This window comes from Theobroma cacao, chromosome 5 (assembly GCF_000208745.1).
Source record: "Theobroma cacao cultivar B97-61/B2 chromosome 5, Criollo_cocoa_genome_V2, whole genome shotgun sequence".
Taxonomy (NCBI): domain Eukaryota; kingdom Viridiplantae; phylum Streptophyta; class Magnoliopsida; order Malvales; family Malvaceae; genus Theobroma; species Theobroma cacao.
In genome coordinates this window covers 1,119,036-1,134,119 of record NC_030854.1, presented here as the reverse complement: position 1 = coordinate 1,134,119, position 15,084 = coordinate 1,119,036, and the positions used below count along the sequence as shown (strand labels likewise).

General features: G+C 39.5%; 5 protein-coding genes across 6 annotated transcripts; 2 read left to right on the top strand and 3 right to left on the bottom strand.

Moving 5' to 3' along the window:
* Window positions 289–2,070, bottom strand: LOC18597621 (tubulin beta-8 chain). The gene is made up of 3 exons (XM_007026761.2): window positions 1,564–2,070; window positions 1,205–1,474; window positions 289–1,105 (listed from the first exon to the last, which is right to left on the bottom strand). Exons 1-3 carry the CDS (start codon window positions 1,955–1,957, stop codon window positions 435–437), a joined length of 1,335 nt encoding a protein of 444 aa, XP_007026823.2. The 5' UTR covers window positions 1,958–2,070; the 3' UTR covers window positions 289–434.
* On the top strand, window positions 4,645–5,724 carry LOC108662240 (heme-binding-like protein At3g10130, chloroplastic). The gene has a single exon (XM_018121404.1). It carries the CDS (start codon window positions 4,957–4,959, stop codon window positions 5,557–5,559), a length of 603 nt encoding a protein of 200 aa, XP_017976893.1. The 5' UTR covers window positions 4,645–4,956; the 3' UTR covers window positions 5,560–5,724.
* Window positions 6,059–6,632, bottom strand: LOC18597620 (protein transport protein yos1). The gene has a single exon (XM_018121405.1). It carries the CDS (start codon window positions 6,627–6,629, stop codon window positions 6,396–6,398), a length of 234 nt encoding a protein of 77 aa, XP_017976894.1. The 5' UTR covers window positions 6,630–6,632; the 3' UTR covers window positions 6,059–6,395.
* Window positions 7,549–10,000, top strand: LOC18597619 (fructokinase-like 1, chloroplastic). The gene is made up of 2 exons (XM_018121403.1): window positions 7,549–8,709; window positions 8,937–10,000. The coding sequence occupies exons 1-2, from the start codon at window positions 7,972–7,974 to the stop codon at window positions 9,627–9,629; spliced, it is 1,431 nt and encodes a 476-aa protein (XP_017976892.1). The 5' UTR covers window positions 7,549–7,971; the 3' UTR covers window positions 9,630–10,000.
* On the bottom strand, window positions 10,639–14,424 carry LOC18597618 (uncharacterized protein At1g04910). 2 transcript variants are annotated; one of them, XM_018121401.1, is made up of 8 exons: window positions 13,535–14,424; window positions 12,920–12,992; window positions 12,750–12,820; window positions 12,572–12,660; window positions 12,355–12,487; window positions 12,031–12,263; window positions 11,478–11,954; window positions 10,639–11,382 (listed from the first exon to the last, which is right to left on the bottom strand). In XM_018121401.1, the coding sequence occupies exons 1-8, from the start codon at window positions 14,141–14,143 to the stop codon at window positions 11,133–11,135; spliced, it is 1,935 nt and encodes a 644-aa protein (XP_017976890.1). In that variant the 5' UTR covers window positions 14,144–14,424; the 3' UTR covers window positions 10,639–11,132. The 2 variants fall into 2 exon arrangements, with proteins under 2 accessions (XP_017976890.1, XP_017976891.1); XM_018121402.1 differs by having other exon boundaries at window positions 13,541–14,424.

Here is a 15,084-nt window from a genome sequence, read left to right as displayed (position 1 = left end):
TATATATTAAGCTGCCTTAGGTTTTTATGCTCTATGACTTGGTGTATAATTAGTACAACTGAGAATGTTTCATGGTATTTTTGTACTAATATTTAAGACCTTAACTTTTCTTATTTCCAATGCCATTTTTGCTGGCACAGTTTTTTGACACAGCAAGCCCCTGTGGTTCTGATAAATTTTATCAGAACTCTGCCAGAGATAAAATATTGTTCTTCTTTTGGATGGCCTAAGGAATCATATCAGATTGGTTTAATTTGTATAAACATATGGAACTTAATAGTTCCAAGATTGGAAGAACAGAACTGGAATTATCAATATATTTAACATTCATATTGGCATACAGCTATCCAGATTAATCCTTTTCTGTTGCCAGAGACTGGCAATTGGATACTTTTTTTAGCATTGTTTTACATCCCGAAAAAACTAGAAGTGAATCATTCTTGATACTCCTCCTCGTCCTCCTCATACTCTTCCTCATCAGCAGTTGCATCCTGGTACTGCTGATACTCAGAAACCAGATCATTCATGTTGCTTTCTGCCTCGGTGAACTCCATCTCATCCATACCTTCACCTGTGTACCAATGCAAGAAGGCCTTCCTCCTAAACATTGCTGTGAACTGCTCACTCACACGTCTGAACATTTCCTGGATCGAAGTTGAGTTCCCGATGAAGGTCGATGCCATTTTCAAGCCATTTGGAGGGATATCACAGACAGTTGATTTGACATTGTTTGGAATCCATTCCACAAAATAGGACGAATTCTTGTTCTGGACATTGAGCATCTGCTCATCAACTTCCTTTGTGCTCATTTTGCCTCTGAACATAGCTGAGGCTGTAAGGTACCTCCCATGGCGTGGATCAGCTGCACACATCATGTTCTTGGCATCCCACATTTGCTGGGTGAGCTCAGGCACGGTCAAGGCTCTGTACTGCTGGGAACCGCGAGAGGTAAGAGGTGCAAAACCAACCATAAAGAAGTGCAGCCTAGGGAAAGGAATGAGATTCACGGCGAGCTTCCTGAGATCAGAGTTTAGCTGACCAGGGAATCTCAAACAACATGTGACTCCAGACATTGTAGCAGATATCAAATGATTCAAATCACCAACTGCACCCAAAAAAGCAACACAAAGAAATTAGTTCTAGTCCCATGAATGAGTAGATGAAACAGAGAAAAGAGAAACTCAAATGTGATAGATGTTCTTACAGCTTGGGGTAGTGAGCTTGAGGGTACGGAAGCAAATGTCATAGAGAGCCTCATTGTCAAGAACCATACACTCATCTGCATTTTCAACAAGCTGATGAACGGACAAAGTAGCATTGTAAGGCTCAACCACTGTATCTGAGACCTTTGGGGAAGGAAAAACAGAGAAAGTAAGCATCATCCTGTCCGGGTACTCCTCTCTGATCTTCGAAATCAGAAGGGTTCCCATACCAGATCCTGTTCCTCCTCCCAGGGAATGGCAAACCTGAAATCCTGTAGTTCAAAAAACCCACACCAACATAAACCCAAGGAAACATACAGAAACAATAAGAAGGAAAACAAAACAAAAACAAATAACTAACCCTGCAAGCAGTCACAATTCTCGGCTTCCTTTCGGACAACATCAAGAACAGAATCGATGAGTTCAGCGCCCTCAGTGTAATGACCTTTAGCCCAGTTGTTTCCCGCACCAGATTGTCCGAAAACGAAGTTGTCTGGTCTGAAAATCTGACCATAAGGACCAGACCTAACACTGTCCATGGTACCAGGTTCAAGATCCATGAGGACAGCCCTGGGAACATACCTTCCACAACTTGCTTCATTGTAATAAACATTGATCCTCTCAAGTTGAAGATCCGAGTCCCCATTGTACTTCCCTGTTGAGTCAATGCCGTGTTCGGCACAGACCACTTCCCAGAACTTGGCACCAATCTGGTTGCCGCATTGGCCTCCCTGGATGTGAAGGATTTCACGCATTTTTGGGGATTAAAACAGAGAGAAAAACAAACACCCAAAGACAGAAAGAACAGAGAGAAAACGATAGGGTTAGAGAGGAGAGTTGTGGGGACGGAGGGATCTTTATAGAAAAAGTACAGGGCTAACGGTAGGAATAAGTGCAGAGTTATATTTGAATGATGAAGCGGGATTTTTGTTGTTTTGTTTTTGAATTTGGGTGTGAATGAGTTGTTTTTCTTTTCTTTTCCTTTCCTTTTTTTTTTTTTTTCTGTTTTACCAAACAGGATCCTTGTAAAGTAACGGTCAGATTAAGCTGGATGATGATGGGTGGTTCAGTTTGAATTTCGAAATGAGACAAAACAGCCTGGACTGGATTGTTAATGCCATTATTATTATTGGGGAAACGACAGAAACAGATTTGTTGATTCAAATTTTAGGCTCCTTGGGGAAAAACTTTGCCATCCTTTGCTTCAAATGGCACCATCAGAACAAGTTAACTTGGTCAAATTTAGGGTATTTGTTTTTCAAAAAGGTGGACCTAATCACACTTTCTTTCTTTCCTTTGTCCTAATCACAAAGTTTGAATTTTGTAAGATGGGTTACGATTGCAGAACATGCTTAAGCTTGAAGTTAATCAAATCATGACCTTGGGGTTATTGGGGGGGATAAGAACTGGGATGTTTTCGGATGCAGGAAAATCATAAGAAATGTAATGATCTCATGGCAAAATGAACATACTTCATATTTAATTTCATGTTCTAGAATTAGAACTATCTGCTTCACATGGCAGCAAGTGCAACAAGCACATGGAAACCAACATTGGCTGAAAAGAGAATTTCTAAGACAGCCTTCATCTTTATTCTTTATAGAACTAAAGTACAGTTTGCATCATTCCAGGTTTTACAGGTCATGGTTTTCGATTAATCAAATAGCAGTTGCACATGGTGAAGAATCGAACTCAACAGAAATGCAAATCAAGTATCAATCGGAGTCAACTTCTGGTGCAGCAACAGCTAGTGAGATCAACAGGATTTCTTGGTCTTTTAATATTTTGATCAAACCCTTGTTTATGGAACTGCAAATGGTTGCTAGAATTTATTCGATGACCTCGTCAACACTACCTGCAAAGCTCAATTGATCCTCCAACAGAGACATAAACAATGCAAAAGCTAGATTTCATTTAGACATGATATTGTTAAGATGCAGATATCTAATTCAATGTACACTACATCCTAGTCAAGCAATTGATATTCACATTTCCTAGCAACTTCTTCCAGCTGCAGGAGAAACAGTTTTGTGGATGATGGAAAGGAGTTTAATTCAAATTCTTCATATTCGATTCCATCCTCCATCAGGTTCCTAAGCTAATAGTCCATCGATAACCTGTCCCCACTTTCTCTACTCTAAATCTTGGAACACAACAGATAACATATTACACCATCTTAATCAAATGCAAATGTAAAACAAGTGTTGTAGACCACCATATCCCCATAAACTATAATTCTGAAATCTTGTCCAGTCATGAACAAATTAATGATCAAGATTCAATATTGATATATTGTAAACTGTACAGTTAAAAAGTAGCCAATCCCTAGTTTATCCATGAAGATTAGATATGTTAACCCTCTTGTTAATGGAATAACAGACATATCTGTTATTCACTATACCCAATCTTCCAAGGCTGCAGAAAACTTGATCTGAAGGAAACAGGGAGGACAGTGAACATGTGAATAACACAGTAAGACTGGATCTCAGCATGGAAGAGTATCTTCAATCCCTCAAAAGAAGAAGTTCAGATAGATAACGCAGTTTGTAAAAGTAGCATCATGGATCCAATGCAAGCATCTCACAAACTCTTACAACATGAATTAACACTAAAAGGGAATCAATTAAACCAACTAATGTAACAAAAGAAAATCATCAAAGGTAACTGGATCTCAGTATGTGATCAGTGTTATCTCCATTTCCTTTCAGAGAAAGTACTATCAGATAGATAACGCAGAATAAAGTAAACATCTTTGATCCAAACAAAAAAGAAGAAACCCAAAGCAGAAAGTAGTTGAAAAAGGAGCATCTCAGAGAGAACATGCCCTCATTGTTTCTTCACTGACAATCAAAGTGCAAGGATAACAATTTAATCATCTCCTCATTGATGCCCTTTTCTCTTTTACCATTGAAAAGCAGAAAGCTATCAAAAACATTAAAACAAAATCATATCAATCATCTGATCGTTGTCTTAAAAGACAAGTTTTTGCTTCAAAAAACATGGTACCTTGAAAACCTTGGTTATCCTAGGTACCCAATCCTACAGAGGCGGTGTTTGATGAAAGATGCAGGCTTGCAGCCGTTTATACGGTGATAAGAACCAACCCTAAGGGACTGTTTGGAAAATGAACTGATCTTACCCTATCTCAGGCTGAGATATAAGCACAGCAAAGAGATTTGTTTGGTATCCTGTAATCAAGATATATAACAAGTAGGCTGAAGGTCCCAAGCTTTTTTTAAAGTGAATTCACTCAAGTTATGGGCCTTCACTTACTAGGCAGAAAGGCTTTCTCTGAAGGCCCATCAAATTTATCTTTCTTGATCTATCAGAAATGTTTCATGGAACTGAAGAAGTCCACGGTTTTTGTCTACACTGAGCAGAATCTTGCATTGTTCGCTTTATTGTTCAAAAAGGGTAGCTTTGAGTAAAACTGTAAAGCCCGAGGCTCATTCTCCATTTTGGTCGTGGATGAACTTAGTCCACCAATTCATCTCCGAACTCGTGCCACAAAATCCAGGGGCACACAAAAATGAAGTCTTTACTCCTCTCCCAAGTAATAGCATTTTGACGACATAAGCCTAGATCGAACAATCTAGATTCCAGAGGCAAATTCAACACTTTCTTCTCTTCTCTTCCATCTGGTTATAAAAGGATTCCTCATTGGCTTGGTGCAGTTACTAAGCTGAAATCTACTTTGAACCCTCTAGTTAGATCCTCCAGTCTTTCTACTTCCAACTTGTTTACCTTCTCCAACATGGGTATGATTCTTGGTAAGATCAGTGTGGAGACTCCAAAATATGAAGTTGTTCAATCTTCAGCCGATTATGAAATCCGCAAATACTCACCATCAGTTGTGGCTGAAGTCACGTACGATCCATCCCAGTTCAAGGGGAACAAGGATGGTGGCTTTTCGGTGTTGGCAAATTACATAGGTGCCTTAGGCAATCCGCAGAATGCAAAACCTGAAAAGATCGCCATGACAGCTCCTGTGATAACTAAATCGCCTGGAAGTGAAAGTGAAAAGATTGCCATGACGGCTCCCGTGATAACAAAGGGTGAGAAAAACATGGTGACAATGCAGTTTCTGTTGCCGGCGATGTACGAGAGGGCAGAGGAGGCTCCCAAGCCGTTGGATGAGAGGGTGGTGATAAGAGAGGAAGGGGAGAGGAAATATGGGGTGGTGAAGTTTGCAGGTGTGGCAACAGATCAGGTGGTCGAGGAGAAGGTGGAGAACCTCAAGAAGAGCTTAGAAAGAGATGGGCACAAGGTGATTGGCGAGTTCTTGTTAGCTAGGTACAATCCTCCTTGGACTTTGCCTGCTTTCAGGACTAATGAGGTCATGCTACCAGTCCAGTGAGTGCTGAATTATGTGGTTAGCTCAATATGTTTGTTGTACTGTTCTTTCTCTCACAATTATCAGAACTTGACAGGTTTTTAGTCATCACAAATTAAATATTATATGTATATATTTTGAGATTTTGGATGGATTTGATATTCTGCTACTTTCATCTCTTTCTAAGAATGTCAGAGGTAGAAATGCTGCCAAAGGTCACTACTTTCATGGTTATTCATTCATGAACATGCAACATTAGCCCTGTTCTTGGAGTCCTCTAATCTAAAAAAGATGCATTTTTTATCATTAGCTCATTGTCGATTTGCCTGTCTGGTTTTCTGGCCTTATGTTTGGACATAAACGCATCAATCCTTCCATCTTGTGCAAAGCTCACTTTTTGTTACCAAAATAGAGCGGAGATAAGATTACAACCACTGCAAGGGATGCAAAATTGAACAAACTCTGCATCAAAATGAAAAAACTACTGTATATTGAGTATTGACAGAGTAGACTCTATCCCGAGAAGATGTTAATATTAGTGAGCTTTTATAATTGGATGTCAAATGCCCCAAGCCCTGCACCTACCTGAGGTGCTCCAGTTAATGTCGAAAGTAAACACGGTCAAGCAGGCAAAACCAAAAAACTAAAAAGAAACAAAAGTGTAGCAATGAAATTAAATTGCATAGGCCGCAAACATGGTCTTACTAGCATATGAGCTTCCTCTGATTTTACCTTTTTTGAGTATTGTACACACAGGTCATGGCCCTTGAGTGGGCTAACAGTTTAGTAGTAACATATCACAACATGCATGGATTAATTCATGTCCCAAGCCATGAACCTCTTCTCACCTCTCATCAACCTCAACCAGTGAACAGCTTCACTACTATGGTGATGATATTGAAAAGGATAAGTGGTAGTCTCAAAAATTGGCATGCATGTATGAGCCCAATTATCTGCCCCTTAAGCGTATTTCTTCTCCCTCCTTGAATTTCTGCCAAGGTCCATCCTCTTCGAGCAAGGAACCTATCTTCATTCAGTATTGCTAAAGCATTGGCAAAGAGCAGCAAACCTTCGAGCAAAGTCCAGAAGCCCATTTTCTGCAGAAGATAAAGGTTTCAATTCTCAAATTTAGGATAAACACTTTGGGTTCATATTCAAATAGGGACTAGTGAGAAGTTCTAAATGGATTGGATTGGAGTGAGATGCCTTACCCCCTTGTAGACAGAAGAATTCATCTCAAAAACACTACTCCAAATAGCAGCCAAGGCTGCTCAACTCTACTACACTCTCAAAATTATAACTCTCAATGCGTATAAAACATAGCCTCGACATTTCCCACATAATGCCCCCTCCTTTTACTTATGTAATCAACGAGTTATGTGAGTAAATGATCGTCTTCTTTAAGCATTTACCGCTGGTTTCTGAGGAAAGCCCTATCTTTATCTAGGTTTAACCTAAACCATTGGTGCTAAATTTCTCCAAGGCAGTGCATTGAATTTCTAAGATGTAAAAGGCAGCACATTTGTATACTTTCCCATCATCTTGCAACTAGCTGCACTTAAATACATATTTTAGCACCTGGCTTATCATGTTTACCTAAGCAAAAAGACATTCATATCTACAGAAAAGCTGATTAGCTATGGTCTATGGAAATATGACTAAATCTCAGAGCAACAGAAGAAAAGATCAAAAGAATCAACATAGAATTTACAGAAGCACTTCTGCTTGAAAAGTGATTCAACCTTTGATTAACTTTCATGAAACTGATGAAAAAGCAACAGAAATTATACAATTACAAATGCAATAAAACAGCATCAGAACAGAAGATTTAGTCCATTTCAGGTTCCTGGTTTTGGGGTTCAAGTAAAATAAATTATGGGCATAAAAAAATCTCAAATTTATTCCTGAAATTAGCTCACTCTTAGTACTTCAGATTTGAGAAACACAAAGCATCAAAACAGAGACTTTTTCTTGGAAACAGAGAGAAACAAAAGATGGGAATTTTCTCACCTGTGACAGGAAGCAACCCAAGAAGAAATTGTTTGACTAACAAATCGTGAGATTGCAGATTAGTTTTCATCAACTGGAAGCAGAGATCAAAGAAGAACGGACACGAAGTCAAACAAGAACCCAACCAAAAACCCTTTTGAGGAAACCGAAACAAGAGGAAAGTTGCGAAACGACAGCCGATCTCAGCTTGTTGGGCCACGTAGGATTCGGGAAAACTTTTGATCTAAACGGATGAGGCCGTCCTTGCTTACGTATCCCTCGAGCTGCTAGCCGTTGGATTTGTCCTTTCTTTCTTACATGACCCGAAGCTTGAGGCCCGAAGCCTGACGCCCGCAAGAACACGACCCGATAAAATTTATCAGACAAAGGGCAAGCAAAAACCCCCAGTCCAACATGGATAAACCCTACAACATTTGAAACGAAACAATGGCATCACTTCTTCAACTCCCTCACTCTTTCTCACTGTTCTTGAACCCTCCGAACCCAAAGATTCAGTTTTTAAATTCTCCCAGAACTGTAGGCTTACCAAGAGCTTCAGTGGAAACAAATGAAGCCGTTGAATCTCCAAAGCCAACTCGCCGAGGCAGGAAAAAGAAACCAACTTCGTCTTCCCCAGCAACGAAAACAAGGCGCACGAGAAAAACCCAGAATGAAAATGGCTCTATTGAATCTGAAAGCCAGGGAGAAGAAGAGGAGCTAGGAGATTTCGACGATGGCATGGATTTTCTGTACGAGGAACCTCCGTTGATCTGCTGCTTCGGCGCTGCACAAAAGGAGTTCGTACCCACAGTTAGAGTGAACGAAGAGAAGATGCACCCGGATAAATACTCCCACTGGAAAATGCTACAGTGGGACCCTCCGGAGTTCGGGAGGGCGCCAGGTGGGCCACCATCCAACGTGGCAATATCACACGTGAGGCTTGGAGGGAGAGCTGCTTTTATGGGGAAAGTTGGGGACGATGAGTATGGGGATGAGCTTGTCTTGATGATGAATAAAGAGAAAGTGCAAACGAGAGGTGTTAAGTTTGATGAGAATGTTAAGACTGGGTGTACTTACATGAAGGTTAAGTTTGATGAGAAAGGAAGGTTGAAGATGGAGACTGTTAAAGAATCTGCTGAAGACTCTCTTCTTAGCTCCGAATTGAATCTTGCTGTTCTCAAAGAGGTAACCTTTAGAAACTTATTGTTGATTTTTATGCAATAAAGTTACATATGAAAATCATTAGGAAGAGTTCCAATTTTTGTTTTTGGAGCATTTTATGATCTGATAGTGTGAAATTAATTGATGAAGTATGATGCTGCATACGTGCTTAGAGTGGCACTTCTGTAATTAGTTTGTGAATTTTTCTTGTTGACTGAATTTGGATGGTTTGCTATCCAACATTGATGCAGACTAGAATTTTCCACTTCAATTCAGAGGTTTTAACATCTCCTTCCATGCAATCTACACTTTTCAAAGCAATTGCATGGTCTAAGAAGTTTGGGGGGCTTATATTTTTTGATTTGAATTTGCCATTACTTTTGTGGAGATCACGTGATGAAACGAGGGAGGTGATCAAGGAAGCCTGGAACAAAGCAGACATCATTGAGGTTTCAAGGCAAGAGCTGGAATTTCTTCTGGATGAAGAGTATTATGAGAGGAAGAGAAATTACAGGCCTCAATACTATGCTGAAAGTTTTGACCAAACCAAGAATCGGCGAGACTGCTATCATTATACCCGTGAGGAAATCTCTCCGTTGTGGCATGATGGACTTAAATATCTGTTTGTGACTGATGGAACACTTAGGATACATTACTATACACCTTCATTTGATGGTGTGGTTGTTGGAACAGAGGATGTGCTAATAACACCATTCACTTGTGATCGAACTGGCTCTGGTGATGCTGTTGTGGCTGGTATTATGAGGAAGCTGACCACTTACCCTGAGATGTTTGAAAATCAAGATACCTTAGAGAGGCAGCTACGCTTTGCAATTGCAGCAGGTATTATATCGCAGTGGACAATTGGTGCTGTGAGAGGTTTTCCTACTGAGAGTGCTACACAAAATCTGAAAGAACAGGTTTATGTACCTTCAATGTGGTAGTTGAGAGCCAGAGAACATGACAGCACAATTTTACTATTTCTGTGGACAGAATGCAAGGTTTTGTATCTGATGAACATGGATAAGAATCCCTGAAAGAGGTAAAGGCTGCATGTAATGTGCACGGCTTAGCATGGCTGAGTTCAATTCATTCCATCTTGATTGGCTCTTTCGATGGGCAAGCCATTGATACTCGTAGAAGTGTAGGTGAGGGCTAGATTGAACAATATATTCTTCTAATTGAATTGTATCAATCAGCAATTCTCCATCAGTTTATGATCCAACATTTAGCAAAATCATGTTCACCCCATTGTTTCAGACATTGGAAAATAATGTATTGTTTGAATCCTTAATGAAAGCAAGTTTCCAGTGAATCCAATGAGTTGACGAAATTGAAAGCATAAGGATGGTGACTTGGTGAGAATTGCTGTTTCATAGTACTTTGCTAGCGTCAAGTGGTCGGGATTGTTCCCGGACCGAACATCGCGACAGTTAGTATTTCATAGGGACTTGGGAGGAGTAAAAGAAAAGCAACAATATTTGAACGTTGGTTCTTCACCACCCAGCCTTTGCCTAATACTTATCAGTTAGGGAACCATTTCATCATTTTAGTCAAAAAGCTGAAGCCTTTTCTTAGTCAAATAATGCTCGGCGTGCCAGCTTCCGTATAATATGAGCTAAGAATGATTGTTAATCCAGCTGTGCAGCGAAATTCCAATTCCTTTTTTATTAAAATAAACCTGATATTGCGGCAGAATCAGTTTGGAAAGACAGCTGCAAGTTGTTCTGAAATCATTTGAAAGCAACAAACTGTATAAAACCCATTTTATATTTGTCCATAGCAACACAACAGTCGCCCAACAGGATTGCCTTCATTCTTTCAATTTCCTTCTTCTCCCTTACGCAAAGTGGCCGGGACTGGTTACTTCACCATGACAATAACAGCAGACTAACTGTGAATTCATTCAACAGACTCTAGAGTCTAGTCCTCGTACTTATAAATATAAGTCTGTATAGGTAATTTGATAGAGTGCTTGTATTGCAAGAAAGAAAATAAAGCTGAGAGTAAGATATGGTATCTGCTCGGAACATTTGGGAAACAAATCTCCATTATGTACTATTTCAGATGTTGCATCTGACTTTGTAAAAGGCTAATTTGGCAAACGATTTTTACAACCAAATTATTGAAAAAATAATGAATAAATCAAATACTGTGGTTCCACTTTGACATATATGGGTGTGCACCTGTATGACTAACCTGATTTGCCTCAGAATTATACATCGTCTCTGCTTCCCTAAGTTGCTGGTTATGTCCTCTTAACAAAACTGGAACTGGTACTGTGTAATTCAACCGACATCAAACCACGTGAGCAATCTCAAACCATATGATATCTCAGCCCTGTTGGTGGCTGCTGCAAGTGTCCTAATAGGAGAAAGCACCTTAATTCAAGAAACCCTATCAGCCATCCTGCAAAAGGCAGTGTATAATTCAACCGACAAAAGCCACTATCTTCGAACTGAATTCAAGTTCTTGTCGAACTTCAGGCTGATAATTTGCTGCTCCCGAGATCTGTTACAGATGCACCCAGGAAGGGGATTTGCATAAAAATTCTCCTCCAGTCGTGGTGACTCTCCTGGCCTTCTTAGGTACGGTGCTCCAAGCCTGTCCGAGTGTAAACTCTTTACTTCCGAAGAAAACTGTTCCCAAGATATTACACCCCCATCCAGCTGATCAATGAGTCTGACAAAATTTACTCTGAAATGAAAGATATAATATCAGTACAAAAGTCTTGATAAACCCATTTCAAGAAAGAAATTTTGCATGTATCTAATACCCTAAAATGAACTGACCTGTCAGGGTTGATGGTCTTTCGAAATCCTTCAAACCGTCTGTGCCCCTGTACTGCTTTAGCCATATTCCCATCATAGGTATAAACAAATACATCACTTTCAAGTGCCACAATATAATCCAAGGCAGCAAGGCGATTCTGATATGGCTTCAACAGCTCCAACTCTTCTTCAGTTGCCAAAGTAGAATGAGTGAAGACATTTGGATACTCTGCACGGAAAGCTGCCATGCTATTTTGGCCATAAATCTCTCCTGCAACAATGTAGATAGGGGTGCTGGAAGGGTAACCCATCGCCTTGAGGAACATGGCTGCCTCTCTAGGGGTCATTGGACATCCGCCTTTAAGTCGCTGTTCTACACCATCTATCTCTTTCACCTTCCAGTGTTCAACGTTGTATCTCATAACCGTGAGTTCAGAAGCCTCTTCTACCGTAAGGTTATGGATGCAGCCCGTGAATGCAAGCATATCCTTCTCATACCTGCAGTTAAGTTTGGCCTATTTGGCTCAGAGACTTCATAAGGAAAAATACTACAAAATGCTAGCAATGATGGTACCTTAAGTGTAAAGCAATGTATGGCTCATTATTGTTCTTTAGTCTATCAACCAAAGTCCTGCCAAGATCCTCTATCTCTTTTGTATACCGGAGAGCCTCATAATTCGCACGGCACCTAAGCCTTTGAATGGAGGGTGCAAGGCCATTATTAGCAAGCCGTGAATCACTGTGCGTGAACTTGATCACCTTATGCCGCTTTAGTAGTGGGAGCACCTCTCTTCTATAGTAACTAGCCTGCAAATGAAGTATCTAAGACACCATTCCAGTAACACAAAACCAAATGAAATATGATCATGCCTTTGACAAATTCCAATCCTTTCCATACCCTTGACCAGGAAACAGGGGCCTTTGCAAGGGGCTTTATCCCTGAGTACTTAACGGGTAGATACTCAACAATCTCAATATCATCTTTTAGTACATTGATGAAGTGCCTCCAGTCAAAAATGTCCTTAAAATCACTGTTAAACGTATTTAAAAAGTTAACATTTTCAAATTTAGAAAGATCAAAACTGATATTAAACAACTAAAGTGATTAATATTACCTCAGGTCCGTCCAGAATGACTCATGGTCAAGAGAAGGAAGAACCAGGGTGGCATTCATTATCTTGGCAACAGCAACCATATCACATATCTGTAAGTCAATGAAGCCAACAGATGAGCTTAGAAATCAAAGGCCTACCCAAGTCTAGGAAAATCAAAGTTGTCAAGAATCAAACTTACTCCTGTTCTCATTTGATTCAGTCCACCATTGGCATGAACGATAATATAACCATTGGTCTTTGATCCAGTCCCTGAAATTAGTCCCGATTGTTAATAAAAATCACATACGAATCTCTTCATTTGTTTCTGGATGAAGGTGCTTAACAAGTTGAGAAAGGAACAAGACATACTTATTCGATTCTTAGGTCGGGATATACATTGCTGATAATTGTCACTGTTTGGTTTCATCCAAATTTCTGGGGTCTGCAGATAAGGCAAGTAGAATTCAACACGTCAGTTTAAGGACCAAAAGGATATATAAAATCCAAAACCAAAAGAATAAAGCAACGGATTTACTACTTTTTATTACTATTACACCAACCAAAAAAGGTAAGAATTTTCTTTCAAGATAGATATAGAATTCCCATTGATAGGAAGTCAAAGAGAAACTGCACATAATGTTCATGTGAATGCAGAAGGAAAAGCCATCAACAGAGCATGACACCCAACTAAACAAAACATGATAAAGCAACCCAAAAAAAAAAAACAGTGAAAATTCGGCTGTCTGGTCAGAGCCACCACCCTCGAGAAAATTCAATGCACTGGTTGTGACCCACTATTTTCTTGTGAGTCAAAAGAAGAAAAAAAAACCATCACTCCATTTCATCAACCATTCAAATTTCAACACGCAAAAAAAGAAAGAAATAAAATACCAAGAACAAGATAACGTATTTCTTTTCTTGGCAAAAAATAACCCAAAAAAAAAAAGTAAAAATAGTGAAGAAGAAGAAGAAAAGGAAACTTACAGAGACCCTTTCAAGAACGCGTTTGGGCATGGAGTGTTCGGTCTCAGGTTCGGTGTGGGTCTCGGCTACAACGCGTTGTGCCAAGGACCAATCCTCTTTAATCGTCTGCAAGATCAAGGGTCCTTTTTCTCCTTTCAATTTGCCGTTATCCTCGACGTGACTACTAAGAAGCGAGACCTTTAAAAAAAAGGAAACAACCGCCATCAACAACAGGACCCCGAGGACCTTACGGCCCACGTTCCTGCCGGATCTCAAACTCTGAGCCATATTAACCGCCCCATGACACGTGTTGTCAACCCAGATGAACCACGCATCGGGCACCCAAGAGAACAACAACTTCCTTCGAAGCAGCAGGTACCTGATCACGGGGTGGTTTTGGTGGTGGTGTTGCTGCGAGTAATGGGACCCGCATGAACAGGAGGGAATGTAACCGTTGGAGTTGTCGGCTTCCTCATCGTCAGAGGCGAGGGCGAAATAGTCCGAACCAGATGATATATTGTTGCTGTCGGACTCCGCTCCTAGAAGATCCCCCACGCGTCTCCTTGCAGTGGTGGGTCCCCCTTGTATCGGGCTCCCGTTTGCCGAGTTGTTTGCACCTCCCGACGACATCCTATCGCCGGAAGTTTTTAAAAAAAAAGCACGCAGAAAATAAATAAGAAGAAAGAAACAACTCGGACTGAAAGGAAAAAGAAGGAAACAAAAGACAGAGAGAAAGAGAGCGAGGGGGAGGAAAAGGAGGGAAGGGAGAGTTTCCGCAATGCTCGGTAGAACCAGAGGTGCGAAAGGTTTCTTCTTCTTTTATATATAGACTTTTACGCTTTTGGCTTTTTCCTGCCCTTTCCCTCTCTCTAGAAAGCATGACGATTGCCCATTGGGAGGCGGAATGAGGGACGGACATAGGCATTGGACATGTTCGGTTTTTATTTCTAATCATTGTTACGTTGAATTTCCCTGGTTGAATTTACCAAAGTATCCTCCTTTTTAATAATTTTTAGTAAGATTTTTATTTTCCAGCAATTAAATAAATATCCTTTTTTTTTTAACTACTTACCATTAGAAGAAGTCAAATCTTTGAATTACTAAAATAATTTCAATTTCATACCAAAGTAAACAAAATTTTTAAGAGGTTTACTTCCCTTAATTAACAATTATTCTCTTTTTTTTTTCCTTTTTTTGGTCTATTTTTTCTTTTTTTAAGAAACTTTTTTATGTTGTAAATTTTATTTATGATTTTTTATTTTTACATATAAAAAATATTAAATTTCAAAACATTGTAATTTTTTTTAAAAAATTAATATATTAATTTCCGTAAAAATCGAAAAGTGACAAATATTTAGGAACAGGTTGAAGTATGAATGCGATACGAACTCATTAGGTAGTTAATTATATATATTATGTTTTTCTAACAAAATTATTTCATTTGCCTAACAATAGAAATTTTCAAAAATTTTTTTCCTTTTGAAATAGAGAAAGTTTGCCAATATTTTAATCCTCAAGTAAATAGAAAGAGCAAGAAAAAATAATTGATGAAATTAATGGTAGAAATTAAA

What these genes read in the sequence shown, in the direction of transcription:
- LOC18597618 (XM_018121401.1), bottom strand. Translation starts at nt 14,143, where the DNA reads ATGTCGTCGGGAGGTGCAAACAACTCGGCAAACGGGAGCCCGATACAA. An exon ending in CCGACCTAAGAATCGAATAA is followed by an intron (nt 12,821 to 12,919) that starts GTATGTCTTGTT and finishes GACTAATTTCAG; the next exon opens with GGACTGGATCAAAGACCAAT. An exon ending in TCATTCTGGACGGACCTGAG is followed by an intron (nt 12,488 to 12,571) that starts GTAATATTAATC and finishes TACGTTTAACAG; the next exon opens with TGATTTTAAGGACATTTTTG.
- LOC18597620 (XM_018121405.1), bottom strand. Translation starts at nt 6,629, where the DNA reads ATGGGCTTCTGGACTTTGCTCGAAGGTTTGCTGCTCTTTGCCAATGCT.
- LOC108662240 (XM_018121404.1), top strand. Translation starts at nt 4,957, where the DNA reads ATGGGTATGATTCTTGGTAAGATCAGTGTGGAGACTCCAAAATATGAA.
- LOC18597619 (XM_018121403.1), top strand. Translation starts at nt 7,972, where the DNA reads ATGGCATCACTTCTTCAACTCCCTCACTCTTTCTCACTGTTCTTGAAC. An exon ending in ATCTTGCTGTTCTCAAAGAG is followed by an intron (nt 8,710 to 8,936) that starts GTAACCTTTAGA and finishes ACATTGATGCAG; the next exon opens with ACTAGAATTTTCCACTTCAA.
- LOC18597621 (XM_007026761.2), bottom strand. Translation starts at nt 1,957, where the DNA reads ATGCGTGAAATCCTTCACATCCAGGGAGGCCAATGCGGCAACCAGATT. An exon ending in GAATTGTGACTGCTTGCAGG is followed by an intron (nt 1,475 to 1,563) that starts GTTAGTTATTTG and finishes TTTGAACTACAG; the next exon opens with GATTTCAGGTTTGCCATTCC. An exon ending in CAAGCTCACTACCCCAAGCT is followed by an intron (nt 1,106 to 1,204) that starts GTAAGAACATCT and finishes TTTTGGGTGCAG; the next exon opens with TTGGTGATTTGAATCATTTG.